The sequence below is a fragment of the Thalassophryne amazonica genome, chromosome 11 (genome assembly GCF_902500255.1).
Source record: "Thalassophryne amazonica chromosome 11, fThaAma1.1, whole genome shotgun sequence".
NCBI classification, from domain to species: domain Eukaryota; kingdom Metazoa; phylum Chordata; class Actinopteri; order Batrachoidiformes; family Batrachoididae; genus Thalassophryne; species Thalassophryne amazonica.
Window position 1 is genome coordinate 57807551 of NC_047113.1, and position 20979 is coordinate 57828529.

General features: G+C 39.8%; 1 protein-coding gene across 2 annotated transcripts in view; it reads right to left on the minus strand.

Annotated features, from left to right (window-relative positions):
- The window catches only part of diaph2 (diaphanous-related formin 2), a 1163737-nt gene that overhangs the window by 758930 nt on the left and 383828 nt on the right, over positions 1-20979 (minus strand). For both annotated transcript variants that reach the window (XM_034181862.1, XM_034181863.1), the window contains exons 11-13: positions 16353-16461; positions 11172-11282; positions 8769-8881 (exon numbers count right to left, since the gene is read on the minus strand). In XM_034181862.1, coding sequence (XP_034037753.1) covers positions 8769-8881; positions 11172-11282; positions 16353-16461 — 333 coding nt within the window. The remainder of the gene's footprint in view (positions 1-8768; positions 8882-11171; positions 11283-16352; positions 16462-20979) is intronic.

Consider the following 20979-nt stretch of genomic DNA (forward strand, 5'->3'; position numbering starts at 1 on the left):
TAGCCTCAACACAGCAGCATTTGAGAGGACACGAGAAGGAGCTCAGACTGGGAAAGTATCCAGCTAGCTTCATCTATCACTAAGCTGCAGACATAAACCTAATGTGCAATGCCAATCCGTTCGATGACGCCCCCTTAACACACACACACACGCACGCACGCACGCACGCACGCACGCACGCACGCACGCACGCACGCACGCACGCACACACACACACACACACACACACACACACACACACACACACACTTTCTTTCTGCAAATAATGAATAAACATGAGCAGCAGTCAAGTGTGATGTAGGCCAGTCAGTGGTGGGGTCAATCAATCACCGTTCCACAGCTCATTAATATTTATTAGCAGCCTGGAGTCACCTCCTTGGCACCTGGACCTGGGCCGGACACAGAGGAGACGAGTCCCGCCAGGTTAATATTCATGAAACTGCTACAAGAAACAAGACATGTGTAACACTCCAGTCGCAGAAGCACTGACAAATTACGTGATGTTATGCCTATACAGTATGTGTAAGTGTGTGAGCATGTGTGCGCCACAGAGGATAAGGCAGCATTCAAATCCTGCTGAGAGCTCACAGATCAATAGTGCATTGTCCTTGGAAACAACCATTGGGGTTCTCATTTGTGAACCTGCTCAAGCGCATCATTAATCCAGGTGAAAAACGTTTTTCTCTCGCCTTTGCTCACCTACATGTGGCAACAGAGAGTGTCACTCATGGCAGTACTTTGTGTGGGTACAAGAACTACAGGATTTAGCAGAAGAAAAGGGTTATGAGAATGAACATTTGCATAACAATGTCAGTGTGTCGTACGTCTGCTCATTCATAGACAGCCGAAGAGAACATTTGTCAATTATTGAAAGATTCTTTCCTGCAAGAAGTTTCAAACTTGAGACAAAAAATAACATTAATGACCACTTTTCATCTGTTTCTGCCTAACTACCAAACCAATATACTGTTTTTCCATACTACAAATTGCACTTTTTTTTTTAACTTGTTTGTCTCGTCCTGGAACTTTATGCTGGAATATTATGAAATGACTTGTATGACAAAAACATAATGCATATTTATTCCAGCTGCAAGATGGTACTGACGACACGTGACAACACAGTGCTGCTGCTGTACACCGATCTGAATGATCAGGCTGAGCTGGAGAATGAGACCCTACTTGGCACTTGACTTTTTTGCACATTGTGGGAAAGCCACAATGTAGGATGACAGCTAACATTAGGTAAGGCTAACAGTACAATCCATTATTTAAAAAAGTTTATTTACATTTAGTGAGTTTGATGTGCACATGTTTAGCTCCACATTGAATAGGTCCATGTATCCAAACCCTTCTAATGACATTTTCATTCATTCACTGGCAACAAAAAGCATTTTGTAACAAAGACAGAGGTTATGTTGTTTGGAAGTGCCCTCGTTGACAAGGGACCTCTCAAGGATTTTGTATGTCCCAAAATCACCAGCCTTGGCATCACCATAGACAGCGATTTTAAATTTGATAAACAAATCAATGGTGTTTTGAAATCGTGCTTTTATCATCTTCGTCTTTTATCAAAGGTAAAACCGTTTTTATCTTTTAACCTTTTTGAACAAGTTGTGCACTCTTTTATTATAAGTCGTCTGGACTACTGTAACACACTTTATTTCAGCATCAGCCAACGGGCTCTTTTCCGTTTGCAGTTAGTTCAGAACGCTGCAGCGCGACTTTTAACAGGAGCCTGGAAGCGTGATCACATAACCCCAATTCTTGCATCTTTGCACTGGCTTCCGATTAATTTTAGAATTGATTTTAAGATTTTGTTTGTTTTTAAAGCTTTGAAGGCAATGGCCCCTCAATACATCACTGACCTCCTAAAAATTTACACTCCGGCGCGTGCTCTGAGGTCTGAGGGCCATTTCCAGCTTGTGGTACCTAAGACGACACTTAAAACCAGGGGGGACAGGGCTTTCTCTGTGGCTGGCCCCAGACTTTGGAACACTCTGCCCCTCCATGTCCGAACAGGCCCCACAGTGGAGTGTTTTAAGTCTCGTCGGAAGACCCACTTTTATTCTCTGGTTTTTAACACTGTGTGAGTTGTGTGGTCCTCTGTTTTATTGCTTTTGTTTTTATTTTGGTAGATTTTATTGGTTTTATCTTTTGTATGCTGTGTGTATTTATTTATTTATCTTGCATATTCTACTTATTTTTATTCTTAATTTTCTTATTTTTAATTTATTTCCCGACTATTGGGGTTTTATCTATCGTGATACTATGTGCAGCACTTTGGAACGTCTTTGTTGTTAAATGTGCTATATAAACAAAGTGGACTGGATTGATTGGATTTTCCTTTGACTTATTTTGCCTCATACAGTAACATGAATGGGCCCGTTAGCTTCTGCCTACTAACATGGCATTTGGATGATGAATAAATAATGCACCAAATAAATTCATATTGCTTCTTGCTGCAGGAAGCAGTACCACCATGTTAAAATAAATGTGACATAGATCGATGTGACTAATGTATTTTTTTTTCTCGAGATGGCACATTTTTGACTTATGTGATTAAAACTCTGGTGCGACATACAGTCTGGAAAATATGGTAGACAAAGGAGCCTGATGATTGCCAAAGACAAGAGGAAAAGCTTAAAACAGTGTTGCAATCACGACGTTAAGTGTGACCTGACTTGGTTTTAAACACCTATTTCACCTATCTCGTTTATTTAAAATTAAAAAGTTGAATGTAGTGTTTTAACTGTAATGATAATTTGTGGTCGGGAATCATAATTTTTTTCAGTGTATAAGTCGCACTGGACTATAAGTCGCACAACTTCTCTTCTTCTTTGTCTTTTGGCTGTTCCCGTTAGGGGTCACCATAGCAGATCAATCGTTTCCATCTCACCCTGTCCTCTGCACATGTCCAAACCATCTCAATCTCGCCTCTCTGAATTTGTCTCCAAACCGTCCCACCTGAGCTATCCCTCTGATATGTTCATTCCTAATCTTGTCCATTCTTGTCACTCCCAAAGAGAATCTCAACATCTTCAGCTCTCCCACCTCCAGCTTTGCCTCCTGTCTTTTTGTTAGTGCCACCGTCTCTAAGCTGTACAACATAGCTGGTCTCACAACTGTCTTATAAACTTTCCCCTTCACTCTTGCTGATATTCTTCGGGCACGAATCACTCCTGCCACCTTTCTCCACCCACTCCACCCTGCCTGCACTCTCTTCTTCACCTCTCTACCACACTATCCATTACATTGAACAGTTGACCCCAAATATTTAAACTCATCTACTTTCACCACTTCTACTCCTTGTAACTGCACTATTCCACTGGGCTCCCTCCCATTCACACACGTACTCAGTCTTGCTTCTACTGACTTTCATCCCCATTCTCTCCAAACCATATCTCCACCTCTCCAGACTAGACTCAACTTGCTTTCTACTCTCACTACAGATCACAATGTCATGTGCAGACAACATAGTCCATGGGGACTCCTGTCTGATTTCATCTGTCAACCTGTCCATCACCACTGCAAACAAGAAAGGACTCAGAGCTGATCCTTGGTGTAATCCCACCTCCACCTTAAATGAGTCTGTCATTCCGACTGCACATTTCACTGCTGTCACACTATTCTTTTACATGTCCTGCACTACCCTAACATACTTCTCTCTCACTCCAGACTTCCTCATACAATACCACAGCTCTTCTCTTGGCACCCTATGATAAGCTTTTTCTAAGTCCACAAACACACAATGTAACTCTTTCTGGCCTTCTCTGTACTTCTCCAACAGTATTCTCAGAGCAAACATTACATCTGTAGTGCTCTTTCTTGTCATGAAACCATATTGCTGCTCACAGATCTTCACCTGTTTTCTAAGCCTAGCTTCTACTACTCTTTCCCATAACTTCATGCTGTGGCTGATCAACTTTATGCCTCTGTAGTTACTGCAGCTCTGCACATCACCCTTGTTCCTGAAAATAAGAACCAGCACACTTCGTCTCCACTCCTCAGGCATCCTCTCACTTTCCAAGATTTTATTAAACAATCTGGTTAGAAACTCTACTGCATCTCTCCTTGACATTTCCATGCCTCCACTGGAATGTCACGTGGACCAACTGCCTTTCCACTCTTCATCCTCTTCATAGCAGCCCTCACGTCTTCCTTACTAATCTCTTGTACTTCCTGATTTACTCTCACCACATCATCCAGCCTTTTCTCTCGCTCATTTCTTTATTCATCAGCTCTTCAAAATATTCCCTCCACCTTCTCAGCACACACTCCTCACTTGTCAGCACATTACCATGTACATCTTTTACCACCCTAACCTGCTGCACATCCTTTCCAGCTCTGTCCCTTTGTCTGGCCAATCGGCACTTTTCTCCTTCCTTACTATTCAACTTCTTGTACAGCTCGCAATATGCCTTTTCCTTCACTTTTGCCACTTCTCTTTTCGACTTACGCCGCCTCTCCTTGTACTCCTGTCTACTTTCTTCATCTCTCTGACTATCCCAAAACTTTTTCAACAACCTCTTTCTCTTTATGCTTTCCTGGACCTCTCCATTCCACCACCAAGTCTCCTTGTCTTCCTTCCACTGAACATATGTTATACCCAGTACTGTCCTAGCTGTCTCCCTCATCACATCTGCAGTACTTTTCCAGCTGTCCAAAATTGCTTCCCCTCCTGCTGATCCTCCAACCTGCTCGCTAAATTTCACACAACAGTTTTCCTCGTTCAGCTTCCACCATCTGATCCTTTGTTGAGCTCTCACTCTCTTCTTCTTCTTTACCTCTAACGTCATCTTACAAACAACCATCCTATGCTGTCTAACGACACTCTCTCCTGCCACCACCTTACAGTCTCTGATTTCTTTTAGCTTGCATCTCCTATCAAGAATGTAGTCCACCTGTGTGCACCTTCCTCCACTCTTATATGTTACCCTGTGCTCCTCTCTTTTCTTAAAGTAGGTATTCACCACAGCCATTTCCATCCTTTTTGCAAAATCAACTACTATCTGTCCTTCCCCATTCCTATCCTTGATACCATATCTACCCATTACTTCCTCATCACCTCTGTTCCCTTCACCAACATGCCCATTGAAGTCCGCTCCTATCACCACTCTTTCATGCTTGGGCACACTCTCCACCACCTCATCTAACACACTCCAGAAATCATCATTCTCCTTCATCTCACAACCTACCTGTGGGGCATATGCACTGATGATATTCATCATCACAGCTTCAATTTCCAACTTCATACTCATCACCCTGTCAGACACTCGTTTAACCTCCAACACACTTTTAACATACTCTTCTTTAAAATGACCCCAACACCATTTCTCTTCCTGTCCTCACCATGGTACAACAACTTGTACCCACCGCCGATGCTCCTGCTCTTACTTCCCTTCCACTTGGTCTCTTACACACACAATATGTCTACCTTTCTCCTCTCCATCATATCAGCCAGTTCTCTCCCTTTACCAGTCATACTACCAACATTCAAAGTCCCCACTCTCATGTCCACCCTTCTAGTTTTCTTCTCCCGCTGTTTATTGAAACGTTCTCCTCCTCCTCTTTGTCGTCTTCACCCAGCAGTAGCCCAATTTCAACCGGCACCCTGTTGGGCAACAGCACCGGTGGCAGACGTTGTTAACCCGGGCCGTGACCGATCCGGTATGAAAATTCGATTCTTAGTCTGTATAGTTGGGTTAGCTTGTTTTACGCCGGATGCCCTTCCTGACGCAACCCTCCTCATTTATCCGGGCTTGGGACCGGCACTCAGAATGTACTGGCTGCACACCCCATGTGGCTGAGTTCGCACAACCTCTCAAACGAGTAAAAAAAAAAAAAAAATTCAACTTATAATGAAATGCAGAAAATACAGTACATCTATTGGATGTCTTCTTCCAGAATCTTAAGGTTACGAGATACTTTATTTGAGCAAAGTTGCATAAGCCCAATCTGGCAACATCAGAAAAATATAAATTATACTTATTTTGGCCGGCCACAGTCATAAGTGTGTGTTTCTTTGTGGTCTCAGCTGGCTTAATCATGCAAACTAGTAGTAATAGTGAAGAATTTTAGCAGAGTTCTCTCCATTGTGATTATTATTTATGTATTTATTTATTGTTGGTTACATTGCTGGGTAAAATAATGTTCAATATGGGCCTGGAAAGAAATGTGCTACCATACTAATGCCAACATAGTTCTAACCAATCACTACCCATAACACTATGTAACAAATTTTTATTTTTTTTTTGTTCCTGGGTACACACTGTGTTTTCCTAACCTGTTATGCCTTAAATAAATAGAAAATAGATTCCACAGAAACTTTGCTTCTGTGATCAGGACAATGATATTTTGAAATTTGTCTGTTTTCAAGAATATTCTCAATTCGCCTTCACTACTACTGAGTAGTCTTCTAGAATTTTCTTTAACTGATAGAACTGTCCAGAATTTTCTAGAAGTTTCCAGAATTATCGAGAAATTTCAAGAAACTTTTAGAACTTTCTAGAACGTAAAAAAAAAAAAAAAATCAAAGTTTGTGCTGAATGTAGTCATTTTTCCATAGACTTTAGACATAAGCAGTTGAAATATACAACCCCTGGCAAAAATTATGGAATCACCGGCCTCTGAGGATGTTCATTCAGTTGTTTAATTTTGTAGAAAAAAAGCAGATCACAGGCATGACACAAAACTAAAGTCATTTCAAATGGCAACTTTCTGGCTTTAAGAAACAGTATAAGAAATCAGGAAAAAAAAAATTGTGGCAGTCAGTAACGGTTACTTTTTAGACCAAGCAGAGGGAAAAAAATATGGAATCACTCAATTCTGAGGAAAAAGTTATGGAATCATGAAAAACAAAAGAACGCTCCAACACATCACTAGTATTTTCTTGCACCACCTCTGGCTTTTATAACAGCTTGCAGTCTGAGGCATGGACTTAATGAGTGACAAACAGTACTCTTCATCAATCTGGCTCCAACTTTCTCTGATTGCTGTTGCCAGATCAGCTTTGCAGGTTGGAGCCTTGTCATGGACCATTTTCTTCAACTTCCATTAAAGATTTTCAATTGGATTAAGATCCAGACTATTTGCAGGCCATGACACTGACGCTATGTGTCTTTTTGCAAGGAATGTTTTCACAGTTTTTGCTCTATCGCAAGATGCATTATCATCTTGAAAAATGATTTCATCATCCCCAAACATCCTTTCAATTGATGGGATAAGAAAAGTGTCCAAAATATCAACGTAAACTTGTGCATTTATTGATGATGTAATGACAGCCATCTCCCCAGTGCCTTTACCTGACATGCAGCCCCATATCATCAATGACTGTGGAAATTTACATGTTCTCTTCAGGCAGTCATCTTTATAAATCTCATTGGAACAGCACCAAACAAAAGTTCCAGCATCATCACCTTGTCCAATGCAGATTCGAGATGCATCACTGAATATGACTTTCATCCAGTCATCCACAGTCCACGATTGCTTTTCCTTAGCCCATTGTAACCTTGTTGTTTTTCTGTTTAGGTGTTAATGATGGCTTTCGTTTAGCTTTTCTGTATGTAAATCCCATTTCCTTTACGCGGTTTCTTACAGTTCGATCACAGACATTGACTACAGTTTCCTCCCATTTGTTCCTCATTTGTTGTGCATTTTCAATTTTTGAGACATATTGCTTTAAGTTTTCTGTCTTGACGCTTTGATGTCTTCCTTGGTCTTCCAGTATGTTTGCCTTTAACCACCTTCCCATGTTGTTTGTATTTGGTCCAGAGTTTAGACACAGCTGACTGTGAACAACCAACATCTTTTGCAACATTGCGTGATGATTTACCCTCTTTTAAGAGTTTGATAATCCTCTCCTTTGTTTCATTTGACATCTCTCGTGTTGGAGCCATGATTCATGTCAGTCCACTTGGTGCAACAGCTCTCCAAGGTGTGATCACTCTTTTTTAGATGCAGACTAACGAGCAGATCTGATATGATGCAGGTGTTAGTTTTGGGGATGAAAATTTACAAGGTGATTCCATAATTTATTCCTCAGAATTGAGTGATTCCATATTTTTTTCCCTCTGCTTGGTCTAAAAAAGTAACCGTTACTGACTGCCACAATTTTTTTTTCCTGATTTCTTATACTGTTTCTTAAAGCCAGAAAGTTGCCATTTGAAATTACTTTAGTTTTGTGTCATGTCTGTGATCTGCTTTTTTTCTACAAAATTAAACAACTGAATGAACATCCTCCGAGGCTGGTGATTCCATAATTTTTGCCAGGGGTTGCAACACTTAGAAGCCAGGAACAAAAATTGTGTTACATAGTGTAATGGGGAAAACGCATTGCATTGTTGGACTCAGACAGCCCCAAGATTTGTCTGATCTACCTTTTGGTTCTCTGATACATGAGTTTGTCTCTTTTCAAGAAACCTATCATGCTGCTGATGAAGAATGCAACCAACTTTATGAAAGTCAACACAACCCTGTAATAACAAACTAAGACCAGAACCTGGAGATTAGAGCAGAGTGTAGACTAAATAAGAGAAGAATAGGAGAAATGGACGTTGGGATGACAGTTATTTACCAAGTAGTTCTAGTGAGAATTGGTGTTGGATATTTTGCTCTGAACCATAAATCCTTTCGTAATAATCTCAGCCACAAGGGGCTTTACCTTGTAAAGCTGGACTGAAGCCAAAATATATGCTCATTTCTTGCAGCTATTGCTGCATGCCCAAGCTTTGTGTGCATATATATTCGCACAGGGGGAGGCAAAAGGATATTCCATCTCAGCACGAATGTCATCGAGACGATGAGAGAGTTCGATAGAGTCCTCCTCCTTGTTCTCATTGAACACTTTCAGCTGGATGTCAAGCTCCTCTGTCTCTTTTAGCTCCTACAACAGAAGAAAAGAGAGTTAAGTATGTGAATCTATACAAAAGGTCATAGAACACTGACCTACAAGGAAGGAAATCACACCATGCATTTCACAAATCAAAGTGAAATCCTGTTCTGCAAAACAGTAATACCTGAATTTTACTTTCCTTGTACAGCTGTATATAGAGTCCATGTTTATATTCCAGACTGTGACTATTCCTGCACACCTGTTCCTGCCACGAGGGGCTACGCTAGTGCTCTTTACCACGTCTCTATGAATCACCAGCAGCGGACATTACAGATGGAGACAGGACCAAATGCAACCTAATTTCTGCATGTATCAATCACATTGCACCATTTTTGGGGTATGCCATCTGTCTTAAGCAACACAGGTTCGAAGGAGGTGCGCAGCTCCATTAAAAGGAGGGTGAGGAGGAGGAGAAGGGCCAAATACATGCATCTAGGACTATAAGAACAAATGAATTGTGCTCTCCTTTTCAGTGGAGCTCATTTTCTCTTTGGCAACTGACTCCTGAACATAATTCATAATTAGATGAAAGCGTGTCACTTTAAATGTGGTGTTCATAAATGACTGTACACTGAGACTCTTTTCATATCAGGGGGCAGAACTGAAGATAATTAAAGTAATGACAGTAATAATCAACAGGAGCAGCTGGAATGACTTATTAACAACTGGCTCTGTGACACATTCACCCCACTTGCTCCAAATAAGAGCTTGAGTGATGTGTTCAAGATCGTTTGCCGTCGTCTCGTGTGAAGATGGAGGGGCTTATTGGTAATGATGCCAGGCCAACCTAATGTTGTCCTACATACATGCATAGCACTCAACACAAACCTGATAAGCAGTAACATGCATATTTCTACAACTTATTCTATTTCTGCTGTTACTAATACAATTATTATTATTAATAATAATAATCATCATCATCATCATGAGCTAGACTGCACTCAGAAATTGCAGGCATCTGTTAGAAGCCCAGTAGCACTCGGTTTATCTGTCCTGAACTGTGCCTAAGTGCTGGATGGGGCATTGATCACGATATTACCAATTAAATCCAAATTAATGGCATGATTAAAGAAATGATAAGAACAAAAATTAACGCATGTGTCAGATGGAAAAGCACAGTGTAAATGCAGTCCATTTATCACTTCAGGGATCACAGGAGCATTAGTGTGAATCAGTTTGGCCCCCAAATCCATTTCTTGGATTGTCGGTTAGGTTATTCACAAATTACTCATATTTGAGGACAAGACAAACTGTTGCCTGGCAGAAAATTTGTAATATTGCAGTGCCTAAAAATTTCACTAGAATTTTGGAGAACATGGCATATTACTGTATAAGAACAAATTTTGTAGGTCTTCTGTATTTTGTGGATACGTGTAGAAATGGAATGATGAGATAAATTTTATACTAATTTCTAAGCTCTCCAAGTTTCATTGTTTATGCTTAAACTTTCAAGCTTTCTTTTGTAACTTGCATGTATTCAAGATGTGTCTGCATAAATTTGCTTAGTGTTGTCAATTGTAATTTAACAGTTTTGTGTTTATGACTAAAAAGTTAAATGACTATGAAAATTTACTGAAATAACTCAGCTGCATTAGAATGACAATGATAAAAGGGAAATACAATTTCATAATGAACAGTAGTGGGGCCACCACACATCGGTACTGCAGATAAAAGAAACTGATGAATGAAGCTAACAGTTAACCTTATTTCATAATAATAATACTAAGAAGAAGAAGAAGAAGATGAAAGAAGCTAACAGTTAACCTCATTTCATAATAATAATAACAATAATAATAAGATAATGAACGAAGCTAACAATTAACCTCATTTCACAATAATAACAACAAGAAGAAGAATATAAAAGAAGCTAACAGTTAACCTCATTTCATAATAATAACAATAATAATAAGATGATGAACGAAGCTAACAGTTAACTTCATTTCATAATAATAATAATAATAATAATCATAATAATAATATGATGATGAATGAAGCTAACAGTTAACCTCATTTCATAATAATAATAATAATAATAATAATAAGATGAAAGAAGCTAACAGTTAACCTAATTTCATAATAATAATAATAATAATAATAATAATAAGATGATGAACGAAGCTAACAGTTAACCTCATTTCACAATAATAATAATAACAAGAGGAATATAAAAGAAGCTAACAGTTAACCTCATTTCATAATAATAATAATAATAATAATAATAATAATAACACTGGAGATGCTCAGGCTGAGGAGTGTGCTCTGTGACACCCTGATAACTCACAGGCAGAGTCTTCTTGAGGCCACATCTGAGAAACTCATTGCGCAGGTGTATCCGGAAATCCAGGTCATCAGGTGAAGTAACAAGGGCGTTAATCAGCTGCATACAAGCAACCTGTAGTGTGCACAACCAGACAAACACACAGATTTCTTTTTACAAAATAATATAATATAAAATGATGTCAAATTTTTGTAACAGTAATATAGTGTAAATACTTTTTTCTTTACATTTATCTGCTCCATTATTCAAGCACTGTTTCTTTACCAATTGTTTATTTGCTTTATTTCTTTTTCATAACAGAGGAGATGTAAAGATAATGGGGGTAAATTATAGGCAGACAGACAGACAGTACAAAGTGCAGGTCCAGTGACTCCACTGTTTTACATTGTGAATCCACTTCTGGGTAAAGAAAAAGGGAGAAAGTGTGGGTGCATGTGCTGGTGTACAGGAGGAAATCAGTGATGGACAGGAGTGAGCCGTAAGGTGTTTTGGGGAAACAAGCCTCCTTGGACAGACAATTGATAGCAAGCTGGAAGATTTCCGTGGATGGATGTGTCTGTTTGAAACCTTAACCTTGGTCTAGTACTACTGTAGTCTTGTGTATTTTAATAACAGTAATAATGAACCTGACTGTGTGATTTTCATCAGAATTATTTTTCTAGTCGCATTGTTTATTGACAAACAAGCAGAAAATAGACAGATTTAGTGTCACTTACTACTCTACAGTTGTATGCAAAGGTTTGGGCACCCCAGATGATTTCCATGATTTTCCTTTACAAATCATTGGTTGTCTGGATCAGAAATTTCAGTTAAATATATCATATAGCAGATGAACACACAGATATTTGAGAAGTAAAATGAAGTTTCTAGGATTTACAAAAAGTGTGCAATAATTATTTAAACAAAACTGGGCATGTGCATAAATTTGGGCACACTTGTCATTTTATTTATCTGAATACATTTAACACTAATTACTGGAACACAGAATTGGTCTGGTAAGCTCATTGACCCTTGACCTTCTTACACAGGTGAGTCCAATCATGAGAAAGGGTATTTAAGGTGGCCATTTGCAAATGTTTCCCCTCTTTGCATCTCTTCTAATGAGTGACAACATGGGAGCCTCTAAACACCTCTCAAATGACATGAAAACAAAGATTGTTCAACATCATGGTTTAGGGGAAGGATAAAAAAAACTATCTCAGAGATTTCAGCTGTCAGTGTCCACTGCGAGGAACATAGTGAGGAAATGGAAAACAGCAGGCACAGTACTAGTTAAGGCCCAAAGTGGCAGGACAAGAAAAATCTCAGATAAGATGAAGCAAAGGATGGTGAGAACACTCATAGTCAACCCACAGACCTGCTCCAAAGACCTATAACATGATATTGCTGCAGATAGTGTCTCTGTGCATCATTCAACTATACAGCGCACTTTGCACAAGGAGATGCTGGATGAGAGAGTAATGCAGAGGAAGCCTGTTCTGTGTACACACCACAAACAGAGTCACCTGAGGTATGCTAAAGCACATTTGGACAATCCAGCTTCATTTTGGAATAAGGTGCTGTGGACTGATGAAACTAAAATTGAGTTATTTTTACATAACAAGGGGCAGTATGCATGGCAGAAAAAGAACACAGCATTCCAAGAAAAACGCTTACTACCTGCAGTAAAATTTGGAGGTGGTTCCATCATGCTGTGTGGCTGTGTGGCCAGTGCAGGTACTGGGAATCTTGTTAATGTTGAGGGTAAAATGGATTCCAGTCAATATCAGCAGATTCTTGAGAGCAATGTTCATGAATCAGTGACAAAGGTGAAGTTGCGCCGGGGCTGGAACTTTCAACAAGATAACGACCCTAAACACTGCTCAAAATCTACTAAGGCATCCATGCAAAGGAACAAGTACAACATTCTGGAACGGACATCTGAGTCCCCAGACCTGAATATTATTGAAAATCTGTGGTGTGATTTTAAGCAGGCTGTCCATGCTCGGAAACCAACAAACCTGAGATGTTTTGTAAAGAAGAATGGTCCAAAATACCTTCAACCAGAATCCAGACTCTCACTGGAAGCTACAGGAAGCGTTTAGAGGCTGTTATTTCTGCAAAGGGAGGATCTAATAAATATTGATGTTTTTTTTTCTGTTGGGGTGCCAAATTTATGCACCTGCCTAATTTTGATTAAACAATTATTGCACATTTTCTGTAAATCCTATAGACTTCATTTCACTTCTCAAATATCACTGTGTTTGTCTGCTATATGATATGTTTAACTGAAACTGCTGATCCAAACAACCAATGATTTATAAAGGAAACTCATGGAAATCATCAGGGGTGCCCAAACGTTTACATACAACTGTAATACAGTAAATAATAAAGTATTAAAATCATCTGCATTTTAATTAATCTGTGATGTTTTCCTCTGACTGTGATCATTTCAGCCATTTTTGCTGAACACCTTCTAGCTTAGAAGGTTTGCTTTGCTCAGCATAAACTTACAGCAGCTAAGCTACAAAAGTTGTTTTTTGCAACAGCAGTTTTAAAATAAACTAAGGATACTTTAGCTGAAAAATTCAACTTTCATCATGCTAACAATAGCACACAATTACCACGGCATGACCAGCAATGGAGCGGTGTACAGAAAGGTTACATGGTTTATGTGACACAGCTGTTTTGCCAGTACCACTCAGTGGTTCCTGCATCACATAAAGGACAACTCTGTGAGACTGCAAACAATTTTTTTTATTGCCTGTGTGAAACAATAGAAAAAATACTGATTTCCGAAAAATGTTTGCAGTTACTGTAGCATTTCCAGTCATGCCAATGTCCGGAACCAGGTTTGCGAGATGATGGGAATAAATAAATAAATAAATAAATAACAAGTTGTTATTACATTATACAAATGCATGACAGAAATGATCCTTTGGTAACTAAAGCTTTTCTGAGTGAAGGATGGATTTCCAGTCGTGTCAGGCGCCAGACACAAGTCGATTTCTCCGTGTTTAGGAAAAGATTAAAAGAGTAGAAACAAGAACTGTGCATGGAAACTCTGTAGCCACCAGAAGCAAGATACAAAAAAAGAAACCACACTAAATCTTCACAGGATTTTAAGGGTGTGAAGAACGGCATGTACTGTAGCTCATCAAAAATTCTTTTTCTTTTCCAGTATGGAATCTAATGCTTACATCACACTCTTCAAGCATGACTCTTTTTTTATTTGTGGAGTGGAAGGTGGTTGACTTGGAGAGGGCAGTAAGTATCTATGTTGGGTTTTAAAATTAGTTCTTAAAGTCAGAATGCCAAATTTCTGCCGTCCCCTAACTAAACTACTTCAAAACTCATTTTAATCACATTAGCAAAGTGTAGTCCTTCAGCCCATCCATGGTTTTGTATAAAAGTCTATTAATTTCCTTGAAGCCCCTGCATCAGCAAAGCATTTTAATTTACTCCACAATTAGTGGGGCTTCATTTCATTAACAGCAAATTTTAACGGAAAAACAACAGCTTCCTAATAAAAGAATATCTACTTTCTTTTCCTTCATTCGCCTCATCAGTTTCCTTCATGACTTCAGAATCCATGCAATTAAAAAAGTAATCCCTTAAGTAATTCCACTTTTCATTCACCAAAAAACCCCAAACAAACATGCATACAAACAAACAAAAAATAAACTGTAAGTGGTATTTTTAGTGCAGTTGTATTTTCTATTTCCTTGCTAGTAAAGGATGCGTGTGAAATTGAACAGAGGTATTGTGCTTTAGATGACCTTTCGCACCAAGTCCTCTGAGACGGGACTTGACAGCAGCATGAAAAAAGCAGGGGAAAGTATTTGTAGGATGTGAGAAAAAAGAAAAAAACTGAGAAAGGCAGAAAGAAAAACATAAAATGTGAGAATGAAGAAAGCCATAAGAAAGCTTAGGTGAACTCAACATCTAACATCTTGGGTGTATTTTTATTATATTATTTTTTTCTGTTCACAAAAAGGATGGGCTGTTTTTGCTGTGATGTTTAACAGCACAGGTGGATTTCAGTGGGACAGTGGTGATGGAATACTGGCTGTGTTCCAGTGCCCAATGATCACGTCCCTTCATGTGCTGGATGTCGTGAGGTTGACGGCAGGGGAAAACATGTGCAGGAAGTGCTCAGGTTAAGGGAAAATGACTTCCAGAGCGACACAACTGTCAGCTTTAGTTTTTCTTGGCATTACACATGGGATTCGTGACAAAACCAAATTTGTGCAAACGGCACTTTATGCTGTCAGGTTTCTGTCCATTGTACAACATAAAACTCATACTTTGGAACAGTTTGAATTGATTTAAAGAAAAGGTAACAAAAAAAGGTGCTTTTACTATTTAAAGTCCTATAATAATTCAAGTCATCATGGCGAAGATACATGGTAATTGTACTGACCACTAGTGTTGTGCAAAGTCTACTAAATTGAAAAAAATCACAATGTCTGCAGTAAGACATCATCATGGATGATGAAATGTGTGTGTGACGGGAGAGCCTGCAATTTATTAATATAGAATCACGAATTGACCGTAACAGGCCAAGTAACAGTGAACCTTAGCTGATTTTCTCAAGCAGAGCCTGGAGCAGGTTGTGCCAACTGAATCCTCCTCATCATTCTGCAAAAGTCAGGAAAAGTTGTTTTTTTGGAGTACATGGGGCATGTCCGTGTGACTCCAGGGAGGTGAAATCTTTTTGGTATCTTGGAGTAAAATTTTTGTGTGATGGATGAAATGTGAATACTGAGTTTCAGGCCACAATGGCCACCGGGCAGCTCTGGGCCCAGCAGCATGTTATCCCCCTCCGGGAATTTATGCTGCAGTGGACCCAAACTTCCCACCTAATTTCAGCCCATGCACAGCTCACGATGGCCCAACCTATCTCAGTGTATTCTGAAGAAGGGGAACTCTTCTTGGAGTCTCAGTTCTTGGTTCAGTTTTTGACTTTGTGCGGCAGGCTGTGGGGTATGACATCACCACAGTGACTTCATAACATGATGTCAGTCAGCCATCAGCGATGGACGATAGAGTGATACAACCACCCTGCCCTACTGACAACCAAGCATATTCACCCTTGGACTTCGACATAAATCAAGCTAAAAAAAAAAAAAAGCCGCCATAACGTCACAAAATAATGTAGCACAATGATATTTCATGTTTCTTCAACACGGCAAGATTCCTGACCTGGAGCTGCTGGGCCTCGTGGTTCTCCAGTCCTTCCACAATCGAAGCAAATCTCTCTTTATGATTCCTTTCTGCAGCAATTGTCATGGCAGCAAGAATCTTATCCAAGCTAGAAGAAAACAGGGGACAAGGGATAAGCAAACAAGTCAACAAACACTTTTATCACCTCACTGACAGGACATTTACTCACAATTTCCAGCTCAAACATAATGTACCTTATCTCCCCTAGCACACTGGTGTGGACATTTTCTTGGGTAGTCTGAGGTCAGTCTGACAAATTCTACTGCTCTCCATTGCTTATCTCAAAAAGCATTTGATTACTGATGCATTATTCAAGTTTGACGTGATCACGACAATTACTATGGTGATACAGATAAAAACGTGATTTAATTGCAAATGTGTGAACCTGTTAAAAATGATTGTGAAAGACTGTATATAGCTCATAGAGAGAAATTATTGGAGGGACTGCCAGGCTGATGTCCAAATGTGCTTATTAAGAAAATAAGAAAATTAGAGTATTAGCTGGGTCTCCTGCCAGCTCAGCAGGTCAGACAATTTGAACAAAATTTCAAAGTTAAACCTGTGAACCAAAGACAACTTCTGGCCAACACAGAAGCATGTGCAAGTAAATGAAAAGAATGTGGCTAATGAGCACATTTGTAAACAGTAATCAATGTGCATGTCGTTGCAAAACCACATTATCTACATCAGCTTCCTCAGCTGAGAAAACTATCTCCATCCTGATTGGCTCCCCTGCAGGGACAAGGGGGCTGTTCAGTCTCGTACACAATACTGTACTGCTGCATTTCACAGCAGTGAAAAGAAATATGAATAACCACCTGGTGTGGAGGCTTTTTTTGACAAATGACGTGCATCTGAACCCTGCGCCACTGTTAAGCAAGCAGAACGAAGCTGATAGACTGAATTTACCGCTGCAGTCAGGTGATGGCCTTGAACCGCAACGAAATATCATGAAAATGGGAGACCTCCATGTTTACATGAAACAAAGAAATGCTAATAAATTTCACCATGTAGTAGGGGTGCATAAAATGTATTGTCATGATAGTTGTTTTAACAATGTATAATTTGATGTTATTGTGTATTTATGCCCCTGGCTGCAGCAGCAGAGCAATGTTGCCATACTGGGTGCTTTTGAATTTTGAAGGCGGTTGTTGAACAGACTCTGGACTGGCAATTATCAGCAGACATCTCAAGCCTTGCAATCTACCTTGGAAGATTCAGTTGGTCGATGTGCATCAACCTCACTTGCAGAGGTGGTTAGGATTTGAAAAGATTGGCAAACTCCACGCAGGCTATCGTGTGCCTTTTATGAAGGAGTGGCTTCCGTCTGGCCACTCTACCATACAGGCCTGATTGGTGGATTGCTGCAGAGATGGCTGTCCATCTGGAAGGTTCTCCTCTCTCCACAGAGGAATGCTGGAGCTCTGACAGAGTGACCATCAGGTTCTTGGTCACCTCCCTGACCAAGGCCATTCTACCCCGATCGTTCAATTTAGAAGGGCGGCCAGCTCTAGGAAGAGTCCTGATGGGTCTGAACATCTTCCATTTATGGGTGATGGAGGTCACTGTGCCCATTGGGACCTTCAAAGCAGCAGAAATGTTTCTGTACCCTTCCCCACATTTGTGCGTTGAGACAATCCTGTCTCAGAGGCCTACAGACAATTCCTTTGACTTCATGCTTGGTTTGTGCTCTGACATATGTGTACCTTTAAAAATCATGTCCAATCAAGTGAATTTACCCCAAGTGGACTCCAATTAAGTTATAGAAACATCTCAAGGATGATCAGTGGAAACAGGAGGCACCTGAGCTCAATTTTGAACTTCATGCCAAAAGCTATGATTTCTTAGATTTTTTTATTTTTATTTTTAACAATAATATTTTTTTCCCGCAAAATTCTACTCACCCCATAATGACAACATGAAACAGGTTTTTTTTTAATTGTTGCAAATTTATTAAAAATAACAAATGAAGAAATCACATAAGTACATCCTTTGCTCAGCACGTTGTTGGTGCACCTTTGGCAGCAATTACAGCCTTCTTGAATATTTCAATTTCAATTTTCAATTTATTTTCATTTATATAGCACCAAGTCACAACAGAGTTGCCTCAAGGTGCATCACACAAGTAAGGTCTAACCTTACTAATCCCCAGAGCAGCAGTGGTAAGGAAAAACTCCCTCTGAGGAAGAAACCTCAAGCAGACCAGACTCAAAGGGGTGACCCTCTGCTTGGGCCATGCTACAGACATAAATTACAGAACAATTCACAAAACGAATATAGAGGAAATGCTGTTGTTGCACAGGACAGGAGGGTCTCCAGCCCAAATACCACACCCACCTCTGGATGGAGCTGCACCTTAGAGTAAGAAAAAAAAAAAAAAAAACAGAATCAGGCATCAGAAAGACAAGAAATACAGTATAATTTGCCAGCATTAAAAACAAGAAAAACAGGAAATACTAAGGTGATCGCCGGCCACTAGCCCTAAGCTTCACTAAAAGACCCAGAATTTAGGTAAAGTTGAGGCCACGGCATGCTCTGTTTCCTAATAAAATGAATTAAAATAATAAAAAGCGTAGAACTATACTCTGCCAGTATGCTAGCCATATGAAAGGGAAAATAAGTGTGTCTTAAGTCAGGACTTGAAAGTCTCCACAGAACCTGACTGTTTTATTGGCGTAGGGAGATCATTCCACAGAACAGGGGCACGATAAGAGAAACCTCTATGACCCGTAGACTTCTGATTCACCCTAGGGACACACAGTAGTCCTGCACCCTGAGAACGCAAAGTCCGGGCCGGTACGTAAGGTTTAATTAGGTCAGCTAGGTAGGGAGGTGCCAGTCCGTGAACAATTTACAGACGAGCAGCAGACTTTAAAATCTGATCTCACTGGAACAGGAAGCCAGTGAAGGGATGCCAAAATGGGTGTAATGTGGTCAAACTTTCTGCTTCAGGTCAAAAGTCTGGAAGCAGCATTTTGAACCAATTGGAGAGCCCTAATGCTGGACTGCGGTAAAACAGAAAATAGAACATTGTAGTAGTCAAATCTAGAAGAGATAAAAGCGTGGATCAGGGTCTCAGCATCAGCCATAGAAAGGATGGGGCGAATCTTCGCTACATTTCACAGGTGGAAGAAAGCAGTCCTCGTAATATTTCTAATGTGGAGGTCAAAGGACAATGTAGGATCAAAAATTACTCTGAGGTTCCTCACTTTGTCAGCCATTTTCAGATCTCTCCAGAGATGTTCAATCAGATTCAGGTCTGGGCCCCGTTGGGCCACTTAAAGACATTCACAGAGTTGTCCTGAATCTAATCCTTTGATATTTTGGTTGAGTACTTAGGGTCATTGTCCTGCTGAAAGATGAACTATCTCCCCAGTCTGAGGTCAAGGGCACTCTTGGGCAGGTTTTCATCCAGGATGTTTCTGTACTAAGTTTGTGAATCTCATCACTGACAACAATTCGATACGCACCTCGATACACTACCAGAGATATGATAATATAGCGATATACGATGATACTGAGGGTACAATGTGATACGATTCACCCCTGTTCCCGAATCGATGCAATTCGATATGTATTTGATGGCGATTCAATTCTTCACAATGCGATACGATGCAATACGATTAGGGATGGTATTGATAAGATTTTATCGATATCGATGCCATTATCGATTCCACTTATCGATACGATTCTTTAGCAATTCCCTTATCAATACCTGTGAATTTTCTGTGTACTAAAAGTAGGCTCTGCAGGTTTCCTATGTCAACAGCATTTTATTGAGTCTTGAAGTACATAAATATGAAATTGGTCACTGGATCCTTGTTCTCTGGACATAAGTAAAATCTGTACATAGTCACTGGGTCCTTGATCAATGGTAAATGGACTGCATTTATATAGCGCTTTTCCATCTGCATCAGATGCTCAAAGCGCTTTCCGATCAGGCTGGGATTTGAACCGAGAATCCTCTGATCTCAAGCCCAATGCTTTAAACACTAGACCATCACCATTTCTGGATATAAGTAAAATCTGTACACGGTCAGTGGATCTTTGATGTACATAATAGATCCTTGATCTCTGGACAGAAATAGGAAGAAACAAAATATGTAGTTTTTGTCAAAAGCATTTCCTTTCAGATATTACTGACACAAATGTAACTCCATAGACTCTGAGCTGAGCTCTTCAGCCGGCTGCGCTCCACGTCAGGATATAATTCATAAAAAACCGAGGAGGTCTCATTTTGGGGGGAAAAAACCCCACTTTTGGTCGGTTGTAGTTTATTGTTTGTATCATAACGTTTGGAAAGACGTGTCATTTGATTTAAAACAGCGTTTTGCTCTGAAGTTTTTAATATCAACTGAAATGTGTGCGGCTCTTTGGAGCTGTGCTCTTAGTCCCACAAAACAGAGGATATTATTATTATCATTACTATTATTATTATTATTTCCATTACCTGATGGACAACTTCAGTTTATGCACCGGCTGGTGCTCACACCAGAGAACCATTGTGTAACAGAGGACGATTCTCATTTCTTACTGGCAACAAGACAAGAGTCTCAGCTCGTGACTTTCATCCACACAAAGGTGACTCACGATTGACATCTTTAAA